General features: G+C 34.0%; 1 protein-coding gene across 5 annotated transcripts in view; it reads left to right on the top strand.

Annotated features, from left to right (window-relative positions):
- LOC114348478 (GATA-binding factor 6-B) overlaps positions 1–27,962 on the top strand; it is a 135,043-nt gene that overhangs the window by 67,883 nt on the left and 39,198 nt on the right. For 4 of the 5 annotated variants that reach the window (XM_028299051.2, XM_028299070.2, XM_028299056.2 and 1 more), the window contains exon 3: positions 527–919. In XM_028299051.2, coding sequence (XP_028154852.1) covers positions 527–919 — 393 coding nt within the window. The remainder of the gene's footprint in view (positions 1–526; positions 920–27,962) is intronic. The other variant, XM_028299076.2, reaches the window with a different exon arrangement.

The raw sequence follows: 27,962 nt of genomic DNA, 5'->3' as shown, positions 1-27,962 counted from the left end.
AACTAAGCCATCTATTTACCCCGACCTACTGAAGTGGTAGATGCCCACCCCTCGTTGGGAATGAGCCAGATTGGAGTTACCTACGTGAGCGACAGAGAGGGTAACCCTGTGCTCCGTGAGCCGAGTTAATGAGCATGTGTGATTCCATGCCCAAAGGTACGATATACTAAATTTTGTGAGAATGTAAGGAAGAGTACCTATTGATCGTGATCCAAATTTTTCTTCCGATATTTTATTAAAGTATGAAAATTCTTCTTATCTCGATGTAAAGCCAATTACAAAGAATGTACCACTAAGAAGATTAATCTAGGAATCTATCATTGACGTACTCCAGTATTGACACAATTTACTCAGAAATTAAAAATATGTTGGGAATCCGTGGAAAAGAGTCTGAAATTAATACATATTTGAGCTAGTGTAGAACATACTATCACAAATTTCAAGAACCATTTCTTCATTTTAATTTTGTTTCTTTTAAACACTGTTCCTCAATGAATAAAGTTTTAAATTAATGTTCCTTTTTTAGACAAACTACGACGTATCTAGCAGTCAATCGCAGCTGAATCTTCTTCCAAATGACACCTACTTCACCACAACAGCCAATTGGGCTTCAACGAGCACCGGATCCTACCAACAACAATACAGCAATACCATCAACATCCTTCACCAAGCGGACAGTACGCAGTCATATGGAGGAGGTCCCTACGTGAATACAGCATGGTCATCCAGTCCGATGGAGGATGGACGTCCACCAAGCCAAGAGGTACTAGTCAAAGAGTGCGTGAATTGTGGTGCTAGTGTTACACCCCTTTGGCGTAGAGACGGTACCGGGCATTATCTATGTAACGCGTGCGGGTTATACCACAAAATTAATGGGGTTCACAGACCTCCGATTAGGCCTTCGAAAAAACCACAGGCGGTAAGTTCTCATTTTTGGAATTGATTTTGCTGTTTGGTGGATTTCGAAATTTATTTTCTTAAAATACAAAAAACGTAGGTAATTACTAAATAGATATGGCAGATAAAATGCAAATAGCATTTTTAACAATCTTTCTGAATTATTCAAATATACTAGACATATAATAATTCTAATAATCATTATAAGACAATTGATAGAAAAATACAAGAATAAATAAACAAACGCTCATATGGTATTCATTGATCTTGAGAAAGCATATGATAGAGATCCTCGAGAGATTCTGTAGTGGACACTCAATAAGGAAGGAGTGTCTGGTGAATATGTAAAGATTGTGAGGGAGTAACGACTAGTGTTAGAACAAATGTGGGAGAGACTGATAAATTTCATGCGAAAGTAGGCTTGCAACCAAGGCTCGGTGCTTAGTCGTTATTTATTATCATTAGTTTTGAACCAGATAAGACCGAAACTACAGGGTAACATTCCATGGTGCTTAAGAGTAAACAGTAGCGATCAACAGGTAGCAACAAAATATAACTTCGGGAGATAGTATCATAAACTTTGGCAATAGTGGTAATCTTTGACATTATCTAAGATTAATATTTTGACAATATCATAGTCGCGCTAAATGTAAGTAATAGAAAACGATTTTATTATTAATAAATAGATATTTATAAAAATAAACCAAAATGGGTGAAAATTTTATATTAAGATAGGTATTTAGAAAGGTATTTGCATGAAATATCTAATAATAAAACAATAATAAATAATCATTTTTTGTCGTGAAACGAAACAAATTTCGATTTTCGCATAATTTTGGCACGGTTCTAATGGACTTTTTCTTGGAAGTTTTCACTTTATTTTTCGTTTGATTTACTTTTTCCATTTTGTTAAACTATTGATAATATTTTTAGAATAAAAAATCCTCCTAAAACTTTATAAACTCGCATTAGAATTCGAAATATTTTTACGTAAAATATACTTACCTACCTACATATAACTAAAACTCACAATTAACAACAATCTATTCTTTCAAAGAGGCCAACAACTTATACAACAACAACAAATATATAATAAATTAACTATCAATAAACACTACTTTCCTATGAAACAACAAAAACGAATTCTTAAATTAACACACTACTCCACTGAACAGATATCGATAAAGATGACAGAAGATTAGAGAATATCTGACGCAGGTTTGTCAAAATGGCAGTGATAATTTCCCTATGTTGCCTAATTAGTTATTTAGTTATAATATCTTCGATTTCTTGTTAGAAATAAAAAATTTCAGTAGTTCCAAGATTACAGAAAATCTAGACATGGGATACAAAAGTTTATTTGAAGAAAGTTTTTTTTTCTTCTTAATGGCGGTACAGGCTCATTTAGTTATAGAGTAATTTCCACGTACTAACATATTTCTGAAATTGGGCTCTGTACCGCCATTCTTTATTATATTACGAATATGTGTGCCAAATATCTCGACAAAATATTCAAAATTAGAGCCGCAATCTTAGAACGCGTTTGTTGCTACCTGTTGATCGATACTGTAGCCATGCTGGTGATGCAGTGTTAGTATATAGAAAATACTGAAAGTTCATTTAAAGACGGAGTTACGACAAATAAAACGATATCTTTGGATGGTGAAATAATTGTGATAAAAGCAATAGTTTTAAGTACCTAGGACCGGTATTAGAGAGTGGAGAGATGGAGACGCATGCAATAGAACTGGGGCTGAGTGAATGAAGTGGAAAGAAGCGAGTGGTGTGCTGTGTGAGAGAAAAATTCCAATGAAGCTGAATAGTCTAGGCGCCAAATAGAGGTCACCGTGTCCTTTTCAATTCTGATGGACAAACTCAACGGTTTCTTATGGATTCTTGGCTGCTGATTACGAATGTCGAGGGTGGATTTCGATCCGAGTGGTCAAAAAATTGTTATAAACAATTTAATTGTTTATAAGGCTCTGGCTCATAAACTAAAAGAGATAAAAAAAAGTTTCAAATAAAATTTGTTTCTTAATAAAAAACATAGAAAAAACGTTTACTAAACTTAAATCCGACAATTAGAACTCAAGATATTGTAAAATAAGAGCACAATGCAAATTGCAAAATAAGTATTTTTCGAAGCTTTATCGATCGTAACTCGGCTTCTACTCAAGACAATGAGTCTTAGAGAGTCTCATTTTAAAGGTGTAAATGTCTTTAGTACCCGTTATTTTATATATAAAGTCGTTATAAAATATATTCTATAATATATACAATTTCAATTCCCGCCATATTTTTTCAATAGTCAACATGTTTGCAAAGTTCAGCATAAATTTTTTATGCTTGCAAAAATGGCGATTGCCAACGTTTGCATCTGGTGAACGCGACCATTGTCCATTCTGATATTTTTCTTTCATTTATCTGTATACCGCGCAATTCTCTCTAGGTGGATTTTAAGTGTCTCGATGATCCTCTTGGTGTCTTTGGCTGCGGTGTAGATTGCTGTGTCGTTTGTATATGAGTGTCATACTTTGGTATGCTCTTCTAGTTCTTTCTTTCTTTCTTTTATGTTTTCTTTAGAAGGTCAGAAGCCTGTGAGAAGATGTTGTAATCTTTTGTCATACAAATGTGCTAACATACATTCCTAATCGAGATTCTTCTTCTTCTTTAGGTGCCGTCTTCTTAGCCAAGGTTTCTCAAAGAAGGGAACTCTTCTCTATTTTGGACTTTTCTTATTAAACTTTAAAAATCTAATTAATCGAGATTAATGATATTTTTTTCGATGATTCTGAGAACTATCAAGAACGATTTCCGATGTGGAAGTTTAAACTGAAGTATAATGATGATGTATTTTAAATTAAAATTGTTGTTTAATCCAATTAACCATAATAGTTATTTTTTTAGATGCTTCTGTATTTTACCTCTGGGTACTATATTTTTAAATAATAAAATAATTTATGACCATTATCTTGATTAGTAACTTATTTAAAGAAAATAAAGAGATCCAGATCCACCAAATACATAAATGTTATAAAAATTATCGTTAAATCTTGTGTTTTTACTGAACTGCTAAGAATTATGAATACTGCAGATTTAACTCGACAAACTTTAATTTTAAACAAGAGCTGGGTTGACTAAAAATAAAATAAATAAAAGGTCACACAGTAAATAAAATATTAAGAAAGTGACATTTCAGGAGAGACGTATTTTCATTTTGAAATATTATATGACTCATTTTGAGTCTAAAAAATGTCATCCGTTTTCGTGTTCCAATGATTTCTGGTTGTTACTGGTATTTAACTGTCTAGTATTAATAATTGCTAAAAGTGTATTGTTTTATTCGTAATATGTGCACTGTGCACTAAGTATGAACATATTACATACTTATTCATTTCTGACTTACACGTCCACACATGTAGTATGGTATAATTAAACCCAAACCCAGGCATCTAAAGTGAAAGTTATCCTCCAACACCAAATTGTTCTATATGGTCCACATAATATTCAGAAAAAAGTCAGACCATTTTGAGCGTCGGGTTTGGGGGGAGAGGGGGGAGAAATCGGTAAATTCGTAGTTTTTTACGTTTTTCGTCAATATTTCTAAAACTATGCGGTTTAACATGAACAATCTTCTGTACAAAAATGTTCTACATTAAATTTGAAATAAAAAAAGGCCCTATGCATAATTAATCCTTCTAAAATGAACGGTTCCCAAGTTACGGAGGTAGTATAGTATAATTGGTCCAAAAAAGGCCTAACCCAAACATCCAAAGTAAAAGTTTTTCTCTAACAGCAAATTGTTCTATATGGTCCACATATTATTCAGTAAAAAGTTACACCATTTTGAGCGCCCGGTTTGGGGGGATATGGGGAAGAAATCGGCAAATTAGTAGTTTTTTACGTTTCTTGTCAATATTTATAAAATTATGCTTTAGTGTAAACAATGTTCTATACAAAAATGTTCTACATAAAATTTAAAACAACAAAGGTCCTATACAATACTATACATAATTGTTATAAAATCAACGGTTCCAGAGTTACGGAGGGTGAAAAGTGGAGGTTCTCGATACTTTTTATATTTTTTGCAATTTTTAATATTACTGATGAAAGAAGTTGTCTTTAACAGGATTGTGTTTTGTAAATAAAATTTGCTATTTCAGTGGCCGATGGTATGTTAGTGATAAGCCCTTGAAGAAACGTCAACCTCGCCACCCAAAATCGTCATCAATTGCCCAAAAAATATAAAAAGTATCGAAAACCTCCACTTTTCACCCTCTGTAAATCTGGAACCTTTGATTTTGTAAGAATTATGTATAGGACCTTTTTTGTTTTAAATATTATGTAGAACATTTTTGTATAGAACATTGTTTACACTAAAGCATAGTTTTAGAAATATTGACGAAAAACGTAAAAAAGCTAGTAATTTACCGACTTTTCCCCCATCTCCCCCTCAAACCGGACGCTCAAAATGGTGTAACTTTTTACTGTACCATATGTGGACCATATAGAACAATTTGGTGTTGGAGGAAAACTTTTACTTTGGATGTCTGGGTTAGGCCTTTTTTTGGACCAATTATACTATACTCCCTCCGTAACTTTGGAACCGTTCATTTTAGAAGGATTAATATATAGGGCCTTTTTTATTTCAAATTTAATGTAGAACATGTTTGTATAGAAGGTTGTTCATGCTAAACCGCATAGTTTTAGAAATATTGACGGAAAACGTGAAAAACTACGAATTTACCGATTTCTCCCCCCTCCCCCCAAACCCGACGCTCAAATTGGTGTGACTTTTTTCTGAACATTATGTGGACCATATAGAACAATTTGGTGTTGGAGGTTAACTTTCACTTTGGATGTCTGGGTTATGCCATCTTTTGGATCAATTGTATCATACTAATGATATTCTAAACATTCAGCGCAGACACCACATTTTTAAAACTTCAAGTTTGTTAATGGATTTGGCCTTTAATCGCCATGAGACTACTCCGTACAGCACATGATACTACGACAACCAGAGATAAAGCCACTTCGAGAACAACTTTAACCGGTGCGCGCATGACGTCAGCGCCCGACAAACTTGTACGGAGACTTATGGGAAAGCGTAGAGTTTTATACGGTTTTATACATTCTCGTGTTATTAAATAACTGAAATTGTCGTTCGTCTGTTCTGTTACACTGTTTAATTTATACTTTGATGAATTAATATAATCATACAAGTAAAATAATACAATATATTATGTAGGTACTGTACTAAAAAACGTAATAGTTTTTTCACTGCAAAAATTTAAGAGGTTTCTTGACTTGCAAAAAACTTTAAATAAATCGCGTCAAATAAAAGATGGTTTAACAAATAATAAAAAAACTAAAGTTTCAAAAAAGTATTAAAATTACAGAAACAAAATTGAGTAGATAGATTTAGATGGATTTAAAGAGGTGGTCGTTTAGCCTATTCCACTGCGTGGTTTTCTGGATGTGAGTATTCCATTTAAGCCTATGATCAGTATAAACCCCAAGGTATTTGTTTTTTTTGGCTAATGAAATCTCTTAGTGCTGTCCTTTTGGTGCAGTTGGCGATTTGTTTTCTGAGCATTGACTATCAGTCTCTCTTATTTACACCGGTCATCAACTATATTTGGGGCTGCTTGCATTCTCCCAGACACCAGCTGGGCAAATCTGCCCCTGATGACGATTGATATATCGTCAGTGTATCCTAGACAAAAAAGTCTTACGTGGAGAGATTTTTGAGATCATCTATCAAAGTTGCTCAAAGTAGAGGTGACAGAACTCCTCCTTGTGGACAGCCTCCATCTACTCCTGCTTTGATGGTTGATTTAACCAGAGTTGATATTACTATCCTATTCTCCAGGAATAACCTTATCTATCTGCATATTACCGCAGGGATTGTTTATCGACTACCTATGTAGTCTAGATCCGCTAAGTTTAGTTTCAACAGGGCAACTATGAGAAGGGTGCAATCAAAGATTACACACCCACAATCAATGTTGGGAGTGCCCAGCGGTCTTGATATGGTTGCAGGAGGTTCAAAGTCCTAAGACTCTCCAAGCAAAACTCATCCCCTGAGATTAGTTCTTTTCCCGCTCAGCTTTACGACTAGAAAAAGAGCACATCCCTCGACCCCAAAAAAAAAACAAAACAAAAACAAAGCAAAAGCAACTAGAAAACAAAACAAAAACAAAAAAAAAACAATATTACATTTGATTAATTTTACTTAACAATGTTTGCAATTTTTCTTTTTTGTATTTTAGACTTTTCTTTCAACTTTTGGTTCAAAACTCGCATTCGAAAATACATCCGACATCTAAAAAATAGTTTTTTCACATCACCAGATGTTTTAATATAAACTGATCTTTCCAATAAAGATTTTTGATAATATTTGATGCCAACTTTAATAGTGTTTCTAGTTCACGACAGTTCGTAAGTAATGTTTCTCAAGGCTTCACCAAACCGCCTTCTGAGAGATGATTTACCCATGAGGAAGAAGGTTACTATTTGTAGAACTGCCCAAACTCTCTTCATGTCGTAGCTTGAAAGCTATTTCATTTCAAAATCTGTTTGATGGTTTTCATTTTCTGAAGTTACTGGAAGATTTAATTGACTAAAGGGTGGTTCGGTTATCATCACTGAATCTTCTATGTTATTGTTGTATTTAACAATCAAGATTCAAAGAGCTTCCTGCTTTCATGTGTTGAAGCGAAATGTTTGTTGTTTCTGGTAGGTTACTTACATTAGCTGAGAGTGAAATAACTTCATCGCTCCGACCCATAATAAAATTACGAAGACGGTATTTAAATTGCAAAGGAGACGAATGATCAATGATCATGTAAACCTCCAATCGCACGTATTACTGAGCATAGTCCTTCTAAACAATCTTGATTTAAATTAAATGTTGTTATATAATTGATGTTGAAATCCTTTTTTAAATCTAGAAAGAGTAGTCGCAAAGATTTGATAATAACAATAATACCATGCTGAAAGGGCAGTAATGACTTTGAAGTGGATGTACGAATATTTTTCTATATACATTCTAACTATATTTAAGAATTTTATACCAAAAATATAGCTTTATGCTTTCCGAAAACTGTCGCAAACTGCATAAAAATAACAAACCCAAGTTAAAATTAGAACATTTGGCCTGGCGTTTGTCGGTCAGTGACGTAGGCGTAGAAGAGAGAGAGACAGGCTTATTCATGCGCGTGGCTTTATCTCTGGTTGTCGTAGTATCATGGTACAGCAGAATAGGCCAAATAATGTACTTAAACATCTTGTATCGTAAGATGAAATCTAATCTGTAATTACTTGGAAACTATTGTGAGGGACAAGATCTATGAGAAATTTTAATAAACGACTTACTGGTAATCCGGTAATAGGTATCTATTGATACCTATTGTAACACAGACCCCCAGCGAGACATTTACAGAGTTGTATCCAACATTCAAATAAAATTATCGGAGAAAGTGTTGAATTTCAAATTATTAATTTGTGTACTTAAATGTTTTTACCAATTGATCGATATACTGATTATTTTTCAAGTAAACTACCTCGTATTATATATATCTAGTATTTAGAAAAATGTACCTTCACCCTTTTTCCAAAATTAAGATTGGCAAAATAAAATATTTTTTCAGTTACGAAAATAAAAATGTTGCTTTGGTGGATTTACAAGTTTTTTTATTAGCCGTGCTTCGGTTCTTAACAAGTTCGTCAATGAACACTTAATATTAATATATTATACAGTCAGGTCCTAAAGTAACGGATAAATATAATTTTTACGTACTTAATTATAAAGTAGATGAAAACTCCTGAACCAGGTCAATTTTTACACACAAAAATATACGTTCTCAATAAAATCGTTCAACTACCCCTTTAACCCCATAAGGATAATAGCTACTTTTTGAGACATTTACCTAAATGTTTAAAAAGATTCGATGTTACTTTTTTGTCAACCAGATAACAAATATACTAGTCAATCATGACAACTATTTGAATCGAGGACTTTTTTATGTAAGAAATAAAATAACTTCTTTCTTAAGTATCAAGTCCAAAAATCAAAAATATTACATTTCTGAATAGAGAATTGAAAACCCTCTTAAACTCCGTATCACACGCCTTTATTTAAACTTTTTAGATGGGTAGCTATTACCCCTTGGGCGGTTAAGGAGGTAGTTAAATGATTTTATTGAGAAAGTGTATTTTTGTGTATATTTGAGGATTTTTCGTATGCCCTTATAATTTACGTAGAAAATGAATTTATCCGTTATTTTAGGACCTCACTATATAAAAGAAGTTAAATTTGTTCACAATAAAAGTACAAAATTTTTTGTAAGAGGTATATATTTTGTAAAAAAGTAAAAAGCTGTGCAACGAAAGTCGTCGTTGTTACATGGAAAAAGCTTTTGGGGGACATGACACCATCATAAGTTAAAGTAAAACAGGTTAAAATTAGACTGACAGGTATGAAAAAAATAGTTTTTATTTACTTACATGTCACATGCGATGCCACAAAAAGTTACCAATTGGTCTTTTTACTATCATAAATTAAATGATATACTAGCCACTTCAAAAATTCACATTCACTTGGGATCTTCCAATAGGATTTAAAGGTTATTCCAACTCATCGTCATTATCGTTCTCTTCATCACTCTCATCCAAATTAATAATAATTTTCTTCAAGGCTGGGACATTTTTCATGTAATCCTTTTCAATCTTCTTTACATGTTTTATAGCATTTTGATAGTTTTGAGCACTGATATTTTTGAACTCCGTTTTTATTAGTTCGACAACACTTTGGGCATCTTTTGGAGATGTGTTGTTCCTCCGGATATGGTTTATTAACTGAGCCCATAGCAATTCTATGGGATTCAACACACAGTAATATGGAGGTAATCTTAAAACCATATGTCCATTGTTAGTGGCTAATTTATCTACAATATGTTCTTTAGTTACGACTTTTGTATGAAGAACGTGAATTAGTTGATCTTTGGTGTAATGATCCTCAAAATATAGGTCTTCGGCTATTAAAAATTCTTGAATTTCATCCTTTCTACTCTGTTTGGTTGGAATTTTTTTAATGCATCTGGAGTGATATGATGCATTGTCCATAACAATCACGCTATTTGCTTTTAAATTTGGGAGTAATGTATTCTCAAATCACGATTCAAAAAGCGTCCCTTCGATGCCTTGGTGGTAGTCTAGAGAACTGTCTTTAATACTTTTGGAACTCAACAATAACGCATCGTTCACCCATCCATGTTGTCCTCCGCAATGTAATATGCAAATTCGCTTGCCTTTAGAATGAGGTACATCTATTTGGCATTTGCTTAAACCGTTTGCCCAGGCTTTATCTATCGTTTCGTGAGAATCAAACCAAGTCTCGTCCAGATAATAAATTTCTCGACACTCACTGCGGTATTGTAAAATTTTTTCGATATATTCATTCCTCCATTTTATTAGGCGGCTACTTTCCATTATGGTTTGTCTCTTATTGACAGTTTTATATTTAAAACCATTTTTGGTCAAAAGTCGTCCCAGAGTCTTTGTGGAACAATCATGAACCATATGTTTTTCTTTTAATTTTGCCATGATATTGTTTAGGTTAGGCATAATTTTAGCTGCATACATATTATATATTGTCTCACTAATAGGTTCCAAGAGGTAAGGTTGAATTTTTTAAGAGCTTCCCAAATCCTTTCTTGTTTTTCTATATTTCGAACCAGTCTTTATTAAACGGTACACTGTTACACAAGAAATTTTTGTTAATATCGCCGTTTGCTTAACAGCTTCATATTTGGTCATTTTTTTAGAAAGTCCGTCAAATACATCTAACACCATATTTTGCTCAGTTACACACAAATTCTTCCTTTGGTGAGTACTTGACCCCGCACTTCCATCTTTATCTTCTAAATTATCCGTAGGTTCATTTTCGTCAGGTAAATGCGTATCACTTTCCCATGGCCGCCACATTTATTGTTCTTTGATAAATACTAAATTTTATATCACAACGCGCTTTTTTTCAACAAACTCTGGCTGAAAGAACCACAAAATATACTGCTTAAGAATGACTAATTGCGTTATTTAAATATTGTGACAATGATCCCGCCCCATTTAATGATTCTACGAAAATGTACTTATTAAGTACTTAGCAATTACCGGAAATATAAAATTGTTTATAAATTTGTATTCAGGTCAACCGCAGGAATTTCTCTTAATTATTTTTAAATGTTACAAACAAAGACATGTTGTATAACATTTTACAAAAATATTTTTTAATGGATTTGGAATAAGTTTTACTTCTTTTTATGTATATCGATAAATAGTGTTCATTGACGAACCCACAAAACAAAATGTCTACTTATTTTCGTAACTGAAAAATATTTTTCCACCTACCTCTACCGAAAGTATACTTTTCCGGACCTGATTGTAGGGAGCAAAGTTGTACTTTTCCTCCCTAGGGAGGAAAATATTTTTCCTCCCTAGGGAAGAAAAGTAAAAGTGACGTCATGGTATTTCATTCATGAAATATAACTTATTGACGCCCTGTATAGTATAATATCTATTTTCTATTACGAAGAAGTATCTATACATTTTAACGTTTATTTATAAAACATCCTGTATTTTGCAGAATGGTAAAAAACAGTAAATTGTTATTTTGATTTAACAATGTTTACATTAATAATTTGACTTATATTTGACAGTTGACAGTTATATTGTACCTACTTGTTGTTTTAGTTCTAATAAATTTTGTTGGTTAGTTACATAAATAAATTAAATAAAAATGAAAAAATGACTTGTTATTTGAGGAAGGTGGAAAACCCATATGTATAACATGGGAGTAAAGTGCCTTTTCCTCCCTTGAATGATTACTGCCCTCCGCTACGCGTCGGGCAGTAAACTTCATTCTCGGGAGGAAAAGTTACACTTTCCTCCCTTGTTATCGAAAGTATTCATTTCCTGACCTGATTGTAGGGAGCATAGTCGTACTTTTCCTCCCTTGAATGATTCTTGAATGAAGTAAACTTAATTCTCGGGAGGAAAAATAGCACTTTGCTTCCTTGTTATACAAATAGCTATTATTTTGCCAGTCCTAAATTAAAAAAAAAGGATGAACGCAAGTATTTTTTAATACTATATTGCGAGATTGTTTACTGATAAAAACCATTGTTAAGATCAATTTGTAAAAGCACTTAAACCAACTAATAACGTCTAATAATTTAAAATTCAACACTTCTTCGGTAATTTTATTTAAATGTTGGATACAGGTTAGTACAACTCTGTAATGTCTCTCTGGGGGTTAGTGTTACAATAGGTATCAATAGCGGATTATCAGCAGGTTGGTTTTTAAAATTTCTCATAGATCTTGTCGGTCACTATACAATAAAACATTTCTGGCTTTTTATGCTCCTCTATTTATTTCAGTCTTAATGTCCTAACTACCGGTTTAGACTTAGACAAAGTTAGTATTTAAACTGCTTGAATTGCCCGGTTTTTTCTTCAGCTACAAATATTTTTGCAATTAGGTAAATATTTCTACCTTTGTTTATGGTTTTCGCCTTCTCCATATTTAATGTCAAACCCAAAGCTTCACTTGTAAAAATTAAATAATTTACAAAATATTGAAAATCCACGATGTTATCTGTCAGTATCACTGTGGCGTCGGTATACCAAATTATGTTAATAAATATATAATTAATCATCACTCTCTTTTTATTGAGGAATCTTCAGTTGGAGTTTTGAAAGACATACTGATGCTATCTTGTTCAAATACAGATTGGCGATAACTCTTTAAGATATTTTAGGGTTAGTTTGCCTTTTATGCTATCGAGATAATTCTGATCAGTCAATGAAATAGAAAAAAATACCCTTTCTTTAATCTACAAAATTTTGTACTTGTGTTTGCATGCTAAAATGTCTTTCCTATCTCAAACTAAGACATTTTTGTAATTCAAACTGACTACGGCCACTAACTTCTATTCATTTCTTCTTATTCTTCCTATTCTTTTTATTCTTCTTATTCTTTTCCTTAATATTGAACCTTTTTCTGCGTACATATAATCTGGTCCTGAACCACTGAATTGGTTTCCCCATTATGCCGGGTGTTGTGTACGGTGGTCGTTGAACAAATTTGCTATTTTTCATGCCCATGATTGGTTTTTGCCAAACCTCTCAGTAATTTTTTTAATATTCTTGTGAAGATCAATTATGTCGCCAAGTTTAAAGGGATTTTCGCTTTCAGTGTAAAGAATCTCCAAGTCTCCTTCGCCATTATGATCTTCTGCCTGCCGCATTTTGCTGTTTATATTTGGGTGTATATGTTCCTTGACCCTACCTTTGGTTTCTACCTGCATATTTCAATCACCTCTAATATTTATTTTCTCATATACTCATTTTTAACAGTTGTTATTTTGAAGAAGACAGGATTTTTGACTACTGATATTTTTATAGGGATCCATGCCTTTTAGCATTATCTGTAAATGCTATATCAGAGAACCTATTGTTTTTCTTCTTTATGCTGCTCTTGCAGCCACAGCCACCCGTTGAACATGGGCAGAGGGGACGTGGCCCCTCTAGTTTTTCGGTTGCTTTAAACTATTGTCATCCAATGTATACAAAATGTAATGTGCAACATCTTCACGTCTGCCCCATCCTTAAATTTTTTTATATAGGTGCCCATGCTTGCAGCGCTCTTCCTGAGTTTTCGTTGATTTAATGATGTCTCAATTTCTTTTTTTAACTGTAGCCAGCCTATTAACCTCAGTAATAGCGTTTCTGAACCTCATATTTATTATCACACAATGACCCAATGTCTCAAAGCGACTTGCATGTATAAAGTCTCCTGGGTGCAACTTATACCAAATAATCTTGCCAGTACCTATTGTATTGATTTTTCTCCTCCGTTGTTTCTCTAGCCTAGGTTATGCTGTCCAACTATCAGCTCTATATAGCTCCTACACTAAATTACTCGATGATCTATCTATAAGAAGTTGCAATAATTACCTCGATGTTTTCTGGTACAAAAACCCAGTGTTGGACGCCTTTAATGAAATAAGTAAGTGGAATAATACAAATAGAATTCGAATATAAAATTTAAAAATAAAAGGTATATTTATTAAAAAGACCTTTTCGGTCTACATCCCAAAACGTTTTCGAAATGATAATTCCATCATCAGTTCTACTTAGAAAGTACACGTGGTTGAGCCACTAAAAATATCTGGGTGAATGGTGTAAAGTTACTCTAATGTTACGTTGTTGTGAATATTATGTGATGTTTGAACTTAAACTTGATTTTAAATCATGGCAACAAATTGCTCCCAGCTGTGTGGGTGGCTGGCAATAAGGGAAACCTTCTGTAAATGAACTCAGTTGCTATCTAGAGTCCAGCATTTCTCCCAGGTTTTTGAGAGATGCGGTAACTAGTCCATAATCTCCTTTTTTTATTCTTCTTCTTCTTCTTCTTCAGCCTGTGCTCGTCCACTGCTGGACATAAGCCTCTTCCATTTGCTTCCATCGATTTCTACTCTTGACAATTCTCATCCACTGCTTGCCCGCGACTTGTTTGATATCATCTGCCCACCTTTTCTGCGGTCTGCTTACTCCTCGCCTGTTCTCTCTTGGTCTCCAGTTTGTTAGTCTCTGTGTCCATTTTTCGGGATTATCTCGGGCAACATGTCCGACCCATTGCAACTTGAGCCTTGCTATACGTTGTGCGACATCAGTAATCTTTGTTCTTTCACGAATGTCGATATTTCGAATTCTGTCTCTCAAACTAATCCCTAGCATGGCCCTCTCCATCGCTCCTTGGGTTGTACTGAGCTGCTCTAAGGTTTTCTTTGTAAAGGCCATGGTCTCCAGTCCATATGTAGTTACAGGCAAGATACATTTGTCATAAACTCTACGTTTTAGATACATTGGTATATCTTTATTCTTCAAGATAAAGCTTAACTTGCCGAAAGCTATCGAAGACAATTGTATACGTCTTTTTATTTCGGCTATTTGGTTTTCTTTGCCGATTTTAATGGTACATATGTCCAAGATATATATTATTGTGGTCTACATTTTCAAGACTGACGTTGTCAATAACAAGATTAGTTTGTACATTACTCATTATTTTTGTTTTCTGAAGATTCATTTTGAGGCCTATTTTATTTGACTGCTGGTTTAATTCCTTCATAATTTACTCCAGTTCCTTGATATCTGTACTGAATAATAATACTATGTCGTCCGCAAACCTCAAATGACTCAAACGTACACCATCAATGTTTAGACCTTTTTCGTCCCAGTCGAGATGTTTGAATACATTTTCCAATGCTAAGGTAAAAAGTTTTGGTGAAATAGTATTATCACCTTGTCTAATACCTTTACCAAGGCGTATTTTTTCGGTTTTTTCGTCTTCATTGATTTTGATTTGGAATGTGGCCTGTTCATGTTCACATATGTCTTTAATGAGTGTAGTGTACCGTGAGTCTATTCGAGCATCCCTTAAGGCTGACAAAAAGGACCAGGTTTCAATACTATCGAAAGCTTTGTGAAAGTCATTAAATGCCATATGTAAAGGTTTTTTTATAAATATTCGCAAAACAAAATACTTGACAAACCTCTTGGTCAGTATATATATATAAATCCCGTTCACAGCGTAATACGCCTTTGGGTTCCCGTTCGCCAAGCCTGTCTATTCTGCCAGTCTTCTTCAGATAGATTTCTTGCTGACATTGCTTTTGAGATTCCTTGGATCCATGTTGTTGGTGGTCGTCCTCGTTTTCTTTTCTCTGGTGGTACCCATTCTAATATCTTTTTGGGTAGTCTTTCTTCCCCCATACGTCTAACATGTCCGTACCATATTAGTTGTTGTTTTTCGATGTCTTCTATAATTGATCTTTGTACTTTCATTTGTCTCCTGATGTCCTCATTTTTCACATGTTCTAATCTAGACTTTCCCGCTGCTCTCCTCCAAAAATTCATTTCAACTGCCAATAGGTTACCTTTAAGTTTTTGTGATAACTGCCACACTTCTGAGCCATAGACGATTACTGGTTTTAATATGGTATTATATATTCGTTTTTTCGTTTCCGGTCTTATATTTTTTTGCCATAATACTGAATTCAACGCACCTATAACTTGTTTTCCTTTGGTTATTCTGTCTTTTATGGCTTCATCACTTCGTCCTGTCTTTGTCAGTTTTACCCCCAAATATGTACATTGGTCACATTTCTTAATAGTTTCATCTTCTAAGTCGAGGTCATCTGGATTATTTTCTCCTCCTACGCAAAGATATTGTGTTTTTTTGGACATTTACTTCGAGGCCGCATTTTTTGTACTCTTCCATTAGTTTTCTAGCCATATACTCCAGGTCTTCTTTGTCTTGGGCAATAACTACCTGGTCATCTGCATAGTGCAACGTATATAACGTTTCATCCCCAATAGATAGCCCCATCCCTTTACACTTCTTCTTCTTGGTCAGTAACAATTTAAAAATTCAGAAAGAGGACGAAGGACTGGTTGATAAAAACATATACCTTGGACGAAATTATAATAGGCCAACCAATTAGGTGAGGTACCAAGAAGAATAGCACACGGATAGGCAACATAATATACGGAGCTCTTAAAAACATATTTAAAGACGGCAACATACCAATTATTAATCTGAAGCGAATAGTCTTCGATCAGTATTTTTTGCCAGAAATGACCTACGGAGCGGAAACTCTGTCCCCAACAAAAAACAATGCTTCAAATCTAAGAATAGCACTTAGACGGATGGAGCGATCAATGATAGTAGTAACAATAATAGACAAGATCACAAATTAATAGGTACCTACTAAACAGAACCCAGAAATACCCGTACCTACGAAGGATACAAAGCTAAACTAGAACATTCAGGTGAAGTAACAGAAGAAATATCCATAGAAAGTAGAGTCAAACAGGGTTGTGTACTATCCCCTACCCTATTCCTTATTGTGATAGATTGGCCAATGAGAAAAGTAATCGACCATCGAACAGACATCAGGTGGAACCTATTCAAAGAGTTAGAAGATCTCGAATTTGCAGATGACATCTGACTGATAACTGAACACCGAAATCATATGCAAGCAAAAACTGACAAATTGGCACAGTACTTTGACATGATCGGACTTCGAATAAACACAGAGAAAACTAAACTTCTAAAAAATAATAACCATCCAAATAATAAAATAATGATAAACGGTAAAGAAGTAGAAGAGGTAGACAAGTTCACATATCTGGGATCAGTCATGGAACGAAGCGTGGGTGTAAAAAGGATATACACACGAGAATAATAAAAGGTTAACACGCATTCAACGCTTTATTTGGCAAACAAACGAAATATCGGAAACAACAAAAATTAAAATCTTTAATATAGCCCAGTAAATGAACGGGAAATTCGGCGATACCGTGTAATTTTCAGGGACAACTCCGAATTGCATGAAAATTTGGATTTAGGTTCTACTTAGCCTCCATTTTACAGTTGAAATTGTGCCGTTGGTTGCTTTTACTTGGGGGGTGACAGTCACCCCTTCTCGGGGGTGAAAAAACATACGCTCAAGATAAGACCGGAAATGGATAAATTGACTGATTTTAAGCAACTTTTGTTCTATAGAGTTTTTTACGTAAGTCAATACTTTTCGAGTTATTTGCCATTGAAAATGTTGATTTTTCAACAAAAAAACTATGTTTTCAGACGGTTTTTCGCAAATAACTCAAAAAGTAAATATTTTAACGAAAAAAATATCCTTAGCAAAAGTATAGCTTATAAAAAACCCAAAAAAATGGTGTATCAGTTAAGTCTATCAATCATATAAAAACAAAGTTGTAGCTCATGAAAAATACGTTCTTATTCGTCTAATTCCAAATCGAATATTTCAAGGTGAAATCACCGAAAAATTAAGCACTTTTCGGGAAAAAGCCATTTAAACTTTTTTAAAGTGTTTATAAAAAGCTTTGTTTTAATTGTTAACAAAAGTTTTAGAATTAAAAATAAGCGAGTTACGCTCAAAATAAAGTTGACCCTCTTTTTTTTGTAAAAAATCATGAAAATCTCGCCGTTTTTAGCTCCCCAAATGAAATTAATCGCTACCGCTTTACAAACAATTTACTTACCTATCTATTTTTTTATATAATCTGTCAGTATCACCGGTTTAAAGTGTTTATTTTTGAAAGTGTTATAATTGAGAAAGCTTGAATGGGTCACTAATCACGAGTGTATGCAAATTTTGAACAGCCATATCTTAACCAAATTTTGTTTTACGGAGAAACAAAATAAACTAGCATATTTATAATAGTAAAACCTACTTTTTTTACTCTTTAAGATTTTTCTTATCACTAATACTTTTTAAGTTATTTTGAAAAATTGAAATTTTTCAAAAATTTTTAGATTTTTTTTTTTACTATAAAACTAAATGTTTTCAAAAATAAGCACTTCAAACCAATCAAACTTACAGATCATATAAACAATACACATAAAGTTAAAATAGATGGTAAAGCCAAACGATTAATTTCATTTAGGGTGCTAAATAGAGGGCGGTTTTCACGATTTTTTTACTAAAAAAAGGAGCAAACTTTTTTTCGGTGTAACTCGTTTATTTTTGATGCTGTAAACTTTTGAAAAAAACAAACATTAAGCTTTTTTTCGATACTTTAAAAATGTTAATAAAGTTTTCCCGAAAAACGCTTCTTTCTTCGGTGATTTCGCGTTGAATTATTCGATTTGGAATTAGACGAATAAGAACGTATTTTTCATGAGCTACAACTTTGCTTGTACTCAATTTGTAGACTTTACTGGTACACCATTTTTTTCGTTTTTTATAGGCTACACTTTTGCTAAAAATATTTTTTTCGATAAAATATTTACTTTTTGAAGTATTTGGGAAAAACGGTCTGAAAACGTAATTTTTTTGTCGAAAAATCAACATTTTAAATCGCGAATATCTCGAAAAGTATTGACTTACGTAAAAAACTTTATAAAACAAAAGTGCTTAAAATAAGTCAATTTATCAATTTCCGGCCTTATTTTAAACACGCGTTTTTCACCCCACGAGAAGGGGTAAATGTCACCCCCCAAGTAAAAGCAACCAACGGCACAAATTCAACTTTGAAGTGGAGGGTAAGTAGAACCTTAATCTAAATTTTCATGCAATTCGGAGTTGCCCCTGGAAATTACACTCCAAAACGGTCATTTATTGGGCTAATAGTTGCATTAAAAGTACACTGCTCTATGGAGCAGAAACATTGAAACCGGACGAAAATACAACTAAAAAACATACTAAAAAAAATATACTGGCCAAACAAAATAACTAATACAGAACTATGGGAAAGGACAAAGCAAACTAACATATCTACTACAGTCAAGTTAAAAAATGAAAATTGATTGGCCACACTTTGAGGAAAGACCAAAGCAGCATAGCAAGACAAGCACTTGAATACCAACCAGAGGGGAAAAGAAAGAGAGGCAGACCAGATAACAGCTGAAAAAGAACAACAACGAGAGAACACGAAAAAATTTGACTAAGATGGGGCCGAAGTCAAAAAGAGAGCAAAAGATAGAAGAGAGTGGAGGGAATTAGTTCACAATTTATCCAGAGAATAAAAACAAAAATAGATGCGCTGTCCCGGCCAGACAGCAATCTTACACTTTTGGCCAAGAAACGCATAAGCGCCCAATACTCCACAAGGAGGGATGGAACGAGAGAGAGAAACAGAACCCGAGTTACAGATGGTCTGCAGAGAGCTTGCAGATTGAAATGGAGATCTGCTGGCCACGTGGAAAGGATGAAGGATGGAGGGCGGACAGTCAAGTTAACCGAATGGAGACCAATAACATATAAACGAAACAGAAGAAGACCACCTATAAGATTGCAAGATGATCTGCAAAAGATGCCGAAAAATTAGGACATAGGCCCCCAAACAGGGTCCTGATTCATCTTCATGTGTCTTATTCGATTATCGAGCGTTGGCTATCAAATTGGTTATAGTAATTTTGTTGATGGCAGCTCTGAAAAGAGATGCAGAGGATCTGTAAACTCTTCTCTCAGGTTTCTAAGCCATGTCGTTCTTCTTCGACTTGATCCGCTTCTTCCGTCTACCTTGCCTTGTATTATTCAATGGAGTATTTTATTATATCTCTCTGGGTGTGGCTAACATAATCAAAATATTCAAGTTTGCGATTTGTCTTGCAGTGCACTTAAAACGGCCTGTTGATGATGGTATTTAGTATCTAGGAATAATTTAGTAGTTATATTTACTGCTACCTACTTATTTCTGTATCCTATTTTTGTTCTTTTTTTATATTTTTTATTGACTATATATTTATATCGTGCGAGTGTGGTATTTTTTCCATACTTTTTGACGTTTAAACATCTTTGTTGCCTTATGTCAAAGATAATATTACCTATTAGTAGTGCTCTTTTTTCAAATGTTATAGGTTTGTTCTAGCATCAGTTTCAAACGGTTTGAAACCATCAGCAAATAGTGGACCAGTGCGAGCAGAGGGGATAGCACTGGTGACTGTATTATGTTCTCTCACTGACCAACTGTTTGCTGGCGGTTTCTGACTAGTTTCACTGTTTGCTAGAACAAACCTAATATTATTTCCTTAAGGCCATCGGTACATAATTCGCAAATATTTTACGGCTATCCCTACTTTTTCTGTCTTTACACGGCAACTTACGTGTAGTAAAATTCTCACTGGTATGGATATGTAAACTTTACTTGACAATGTCATCATTAACTTTAAAAATGGCTTTTGCATGTTCTTGGATAACTGTTGCTTGTATAATTAATTGCCTTAATTATTAATTCAGTTAATTAATATGATAATTTTTTCACTAACTATGTATTCAGTGATTGTAATAATTTATCAACTGTACAACAAAAACTAGTAATTAATCGAGAAAAGAGGAAAAGTGATAAAGTGATTTTTTAATAATATATTGTTACTATGAAACGCTTACAATTTTGAACATCTTTAACGACAAAATACTTGGATCACTGAATATATCCTGGTGTATTCTCTGCTTTGAATCTTCCATAAATAATAAACAATAAATAACTTTTTTTTAAGTTCACGTCTTAAATCAATTATTTATGAAATACACTATCAATATTATTTAATCAACAACTCAAAATACACCCGATGCCATGTCAAATAGTTAAAATTATCACTGATTGTCACTGTCTGACTGACAATATGCTGATATTATTCTATTCGACTGAGTGCGTTGTATGACAAAGATAGATTTGGAAAATATTACCTCGGACATTGTGTTCATTTTTTTCGAATCCTGAAAAAAACAATAAATATTTTTGAACAATTTAAACGCAGAATGAAAGACTAAATTATTACCGAGGGCCAAAAGTCCCTTAGAATAAAAAGTTTATTTTGAATGAGATATTTGAAATTAAAAATCACACTAAATTTTCTCTTAGTTTTTCACCCCTGTAACTTATTAAAATAAACATTATAGAAGTTCTCAGGGACTTTCGGTCCTCTCTAATAACGTAATGTTTCATTCTGCGTTTAAATTTTTCAAAAATACTTATTACTTTTCTCAGAATTCGAAAAAAATGAATCCCTTTTGAACAGCATTGAAGCAGAAACTACGTACCCATCCAATTAAAAACAATACGAACAAATTCATGTATTCCGGACAAATCCTTGAAGATATTTACTTTTTAGTATTTATTTTGAAATGATCTCTTTCTGACGCCTTAATTTCAAGAAATCAGTCATTATACAGAGGACACTTCCACTTCAGGTGACACTATTACAAATCCATCCAAATATATCAATTTTATCGTTATTTGCTAAGAAAGAGTAACATATTAAACGGTACATTTCTCGATGAGTACTTATCACTAAGTACACAAACGTGAAATGGGGCCAAGTAAAAGAGATAAGAAATTTATTTGAAAGCATGTTCAGTAACCACACAAGATCGTACCTATCCCTTTTATTTGTGGTACCTATGTGAAGTTATCGCCTATGGTTATTTTTAAGAATTTTACTTAGACCGTTATCAAATCGGGAGTTTTTAGAAAAATATTAGGCAGGAGAATTTATATAATATTTTTTTAAACTTACCTTTCTATTAACTTTCTATTATTAATATTTTACGTATCTTATCTTTTTAATATTAATATTTCTTTGGTATTTATTACACAGGCCTACAGTGTTTTTGGTGCCGAAGTATTTAAAGCTGATTTTGGGTATATTTGGGGTGCTGATTCCGAATATGGCCTTAGTTTTGCTCTATCAGCTCTAGTTTTCAAGATAACGTAGATTATGCCAGCTTTTATGCATTAAAATTGGAATATGCTGATATGAATATACTAAACTAAAATAAAAACCAAACAATTAAAAAATACGTATATTTTAAGCCATTTCATCATCATCATCATCCTCCTCCTCCAGCCCTTTGCGTCCACTGCTGGACATAGGCCTCCCTCATTTTTGTCCATTGTGCTCCATTTTGAGCACTTTGCATCCAATTTCTTGACATTTTCTTGAGATCGTCAGTCCAACGAGTAGGGGGTCTTCCTCTACTTCTTTTGTCTAATTTCGGCCTCCACTCAAGTAATCTCTTCTTCTACCTCCAATTACTGATTCGGGCGACGTGCCCGGCCCAGTTCCATTTCAGGGTGGCAATTCGGGAAATTACATCGGTAACTCATGTTCTTAGTCTAAGTCTTAATTTCCCACTCGGTCACGAAGCGATATACTCAGCATTGACCTTTCCAGTTTCCTCTGAGCTATTTGCAGCATTTTAGAAGTTGTAGCTATCAATGTCAAAGTTTCGGCACCATAAGTCACCACAGGCAACACAAATTGGTCACATGTTTTACGTTTTAAAGAAATTGGTACATCGCTTTTGAAGATGTCTTTGAGTTTTCCATAGGCTGCCCATGCCTCGTCTTCCTTGGTAGCGGTCCTCAATGGTTTTTATCTCTTGGTGAAGTCTCTCACCTTGCTCATTACTTGTGTCATCTAAGTTTTCAGGTACAGGTGGCTGTGAAGATAGTTGACTTTGATGCTCATATTCCATCCAAGTCATTCAGCAAACGGTTTACCAGCTCAGCATAGTTTTCACTTTTGTGATTTCCCAGAAAATTTTTCATAATATCAACAAATGAAAGCCGAGCTTTTTTCTCTACTTCATTCATTGACCCCACAAAAGCCGGATCCTCTGTAAGAAGTCTGATCTGTGGTCCATCAAAGATTCCAGCTTTAAGTTTTTCCATACTTATCTGGGGAAGCTTCCTTCCTATGTAGGCGAAGCATGGTCCATGGGCTATGAGCCATTATTAGATGGAGGCTGAATGGGTTTACAAGTGGTAAATATATCATTTTAAAAGTTTAAAAATACTCTCCAAGCTGTTTTATTTCCTTATAAAATAGTAATGTAACGATAATAAACTATTATTTCTTGCATAAATAAGGCATAATACAGTGAGGGCAACAAATATATACTGAGGAATAAGTTTAATTAACAATGTTCATTCCTTTGAATAGCACATTCTTCATTATCTCAAATATTAAAGCTCTAATTTCGGATTTTGCCATATCCATAAAACTAGAGCTGATACAAAAAAACGAAATCCATATTTCGATTTATCGCCCCTAATATAGTAAAAATCAGCTTAAGGATTCACGGCACCAAAACAAATTTTTTTTCTGTAGGCCTGTGTTATTTTAATACTTTAGACATTTTTCTTATAGATCAAAAGATTACTGTGAAATGCATAGAACAAACAAATTTTTAATATCTTAAATATTTTCCTGGATTTTAGTCGCTTTTGTGGTGTTCGAGCTTTGTATAGGGCATACCGTTCGTCTGCCATCTGTTTAGTTTTCTCTATGTGCCCTGCAACACCTATTCGTGTGGAGGGTTCTGCAAAACCCGTTGCTTTAAATTTAAGAGGGGCGTCGGTTTCGTGTACCCCGTTGCTATCCTGCATGTCTCATTTAGCGCAGTATCAATTTGTTTGTTGTGGAGTGTGGGCAGATCTGCTCCAAACGGGGAAAGCATATCAGCAGTTAAAAAACACAACCTGTGTCGTTGGTTTTAAGACACCAAGACATGTACCTCATTTACTTCCTGTCAGTTTTCTGAGTATGCTGTTTTTGTTACCTGGAGGTGAAGGATCAGTCCAGAGTTACTCCAAGATATGCAGGGTGGACCAAAGAAAAGAGTCCACCTCGGTATATGGCAGTAGATAGTAGATTTTAAGGAATTGCCGAAACAGGTCGACTTTTGTTCTAAGGAGAACACATTTTTACGATACTTACATCTGTCATTTGTCATCCCCTTCCCTTCTACGTCCCCAACACCTTATTTTTAGGGAATAGCGGTCATGTGGTTGTTCATTTGAAAGGGTATTCAATTCTCTATTTAGTAATATAAACATTATCATAATTATTTATACAGGATGTCCAAATTTTTTTTTAAATTAAATTAATTGACAACAAAGAAAGAAGAATGTATGTAACTTATTTTATTTATAATACATTTTACTGTTGCTCTAAAACAGAAAAAAATTTTATTTCTCAAATAATCATTGCTTTTCGATTAAATTCAATGCTCAAGCCACCTGCCTCTTGGGAGTTTGAACATTTATTTTAAACATTTAATTTAATAAAAGCAATGTTTATTTGCAAAATAAACATTTATTTCTGTTTTCTGGCAACAGTAAAATGTATTTTAAACAAGATAAATGACATACATTCTTCTTCTTTTTCGTCAATTAATTTATTTAAAAAATTATTTTTGGACACCCTGTACAAATAATTATGATAGTGTTTATATTACTGAATAGAGAATTTAATACCCTTTCAAATGAGATGCCACACGACCCCTATTCCCTATTTAAATCTAAGGTGTTGAGGACATGGAAGGGAGGGGGTTGACAAATGACAGATGTATGTATAGCAAAAATGTGTCCCCCTCAGAACAAAAATCGACCTGTTTCGGCATTTCCTTAAAATCTAATATAACTACTGCCAAATATCGAGGTGGACTCTTTTCTTTAGTCCACCCGGTATATGTTGATCTGCGTGTGTTCTAATAAATTACCATTCTACAAATTTGGAGGTTTCGTTTGAATGGCAGCTAATCTGGAAAGCTCAACGTAGGTAGCGCTTGTGTAGTTGGAGATCACGTCAACTTACGCCAACTATTCAAGTCAATCTTTTAATTTGAGTCTTTGAATTTAATTTGAGAAAATAAAATGCCTCAATGTTGTGCTGTGCTTTCGTGCTTATCGAGAACATCAGGATACAGGTTTCCCAAAGATATTCTGATGAGAAAAAGTGGATTGTAGCAACAAGAAGGGATAAAAATATCTGCCAACAATAAATGGACGTATCTGCAATAAACATTTTGTTGAAACAGATTACGTATTGGCCCTGGATTCGACTGTAAAAAATCGGATACTTCACTATAAAACTCAGATCAACATAAATATTTTTATTTTGGTCTGAGCTATAGAAATAAAATATTAAGACGATGATTAATATAGCTTACCTTTCGATACGGGCTTCCTCTTTTCCAGTAATTCTCGCATTCCAGCAAAAAGAATATCGAAAGAAAATGGAAGAACTGAAACTTATTAATGAAAAGGCGCTTCAAGATATTAATCAATTACGAAATGAATTAACAATCTCCAACGAAAGAATACAAAAATTAGAAAGAGAGGGAAGAAGGAAAAATATTGTAACTCAAGGACTGCAGATTGACACCGATCAACCACTCTTGCTAGGGAATGAGGTAGAAAAATTCATAGAAAAGGAAATGCGAGTAAAAGTAAACGCTATTGAAGCAAGAAAGCTGAAAGACAAAATATATTTGGTAGAGATGGATAGCAAGATAGAAAAGACCAAAGTAATGCAAAATAAGATGAAACTCAAACAACTGAGAGAAAGAATATACATAAATGATGATCTGACGAAGGGCGGAAAGGGAAATAATGGACAAAATGAGAAGAATTGCTAAGGAAAAGAAAATCAAAGGAAATAGCACAAAAACAGGGTACCAAAGACTGACAGTAAACAATGAATTATAGAAATGGAAGAAAGAAATGGAGCAGCTGGAAAGAATAGAGGAAGGCATTGCAAAATACTAGAATTGAATGCAGTATTAGGAGACCCAACAAAGATGACCAGGCAAAGAAAACGGAAACGAGAATCGAAAAATAATAACCGAGATAATGGCAATAAAGCAGAACTAGTTAAAATAGCGACGTGGAATATAAGAGGATCATCCAAGGAAGGAAAACTGAAGCATCTAGTAAACGAAGCCAAAAAATATAAAATTGATCTTGTGGCAACAAGAGACTAAGCAACTGGGACAGGGCAGTTGGAAATAGATATGGCTATATAAATAGTGGAGGCTGTTAAAGGGCTTCCTTTTTTCCAGTAACTCTCGCATTTCTTCTTCTCAATTCGATTTTCAACGTACAAACAGTCCAATATCCGTATTTTTTGCCATAATTTATTATTTATTAAATCGTAAACAAAAACACCATATACAAACTTTACGAATTGTCAAAACGTTAACCCCCAACTACACTAGCGCCGCCAAGCGGGAGCAATGGCGTACATAGCTGCCATTACTCTGCACGAAGGTGGAAAGCGAATACTTGGGTTTTAGAAGGATTGGGTCTGAGGTAATTCTGCAGCTGGAGGAAATGCTTGGTTTCAGTCAGCGTGGGTTGATCGTTTGTTCTGTTAACCACTGACATGCGGTATGCCATATCTTGCCGAAAATATATTTTGTTGTAAAACGTGTTTTATAAAAGATTAGGAACACCATCTGTGTACCTTCAAAAGTGGTGTGTAATTGCACCTACTCCCAACTCCTGCAGTTTTAGTATGGTTTATCAAGTGTATTCTTTCGCTATTAGTATGGCAGCAAGTTCATCCAGTTGTTCTACCTTCAAGTGGAAAGCACTATTTTACTATTTTTGAGTTACGGATACTCAAGTTTTTTGTAATTCGGGTTATACAGGATTTTGTAAGAACCTCCACCATTTTTTTAAATATTATGCACGCATTCAAAATTTTCTTGAAGAAATAAAGTTTATTTTATTTTGAGCAGTATTTTATTTTACAGCAGTGTGAAGGATCATTTCGTAGTTGATGTAAAAAAAAAACAAATATGGTGATATAAGGCAAATTCATTTTGAAAACAAAAGAGAATAGACAACGGTGTGGCATACCGCATCTCAGAGTGTACGTCCTGAGTCCTGAAACATCCATGTCACTAGTTAAGGGATATATATTGAAAAGCATTAGTCCTAAAACACTTCCATGTGCAGGCCTTCTTTTAAACTCTCAACATACTTACTTTATCCTCCAGCACGACGGAAAAACGTCTGTTTTGCAATAAAGCATATAATACCTTACCCAGATGGTGGTATTGACAGTGTCGTACAGTTTGTGGAGCAATGTGTTATGCCTTACCGTGTCATAGGCTGCTGTCAAATCTACAAAAGCAGCCCCTGTTTAAGTTTTTCTTAGAAGCTCTCTTCAATGTATTCTGTTAGTGCGAGGATTTGACCGGTGCAAGATTTGCTGGATCTGAATCCTCCTTATTATGATGAGGTGCTTGTCGACATATTTTTCTATTGTGGCGAGGATGAGTCTTTCGTATAATTTGAAAAAGTGACACAACAGGGAAATAAATCTATAGCTACTAAAATTTTCTGGGTCCTTTTCTGGTTTTAACAAGGTTATTCATTTAGATTTTCTCCATGATTTTAAAATTTGGCAAGCTTTACAGTTTACAGCACATGATATAGAGTTACAAGATCCAGTTTTTTGCTCCTCTGCCTATATGCTTTATTTCTTTACTACATATATCATCCACACCTGCAGATTTTCCGATTTTTAATGTGTTCATCCCGTCGTGGAGTTCTATTAGTGTTTCCTAGGTGATTTATTTGTCTCCTGATTCAATTTTCGTCTAGTGTTTGAGTCTTTATATCGGTTCTTAGTGTTCTTCTATTCATAAGAAGTTGAGTAGCGACTTGGTTTGCTGTAA

This window comes from Diabrotica virgifera, chromosome 2 (genome assembly GCF_917563875.1).
Source record: "Diabrotica virgifera virgifera chromosome 2, PGI_DIABVI_V3a".
Lineage (NCBI taxonomy): Eukaryota > Metazoa > Arthropoda > Insecta > Coleoptera > Chrysomelidae > Diabrotica > Diabrotica virgifera.
This window is presented reverse-complemented; position numbering and strand designations above follow the sequence as displayed.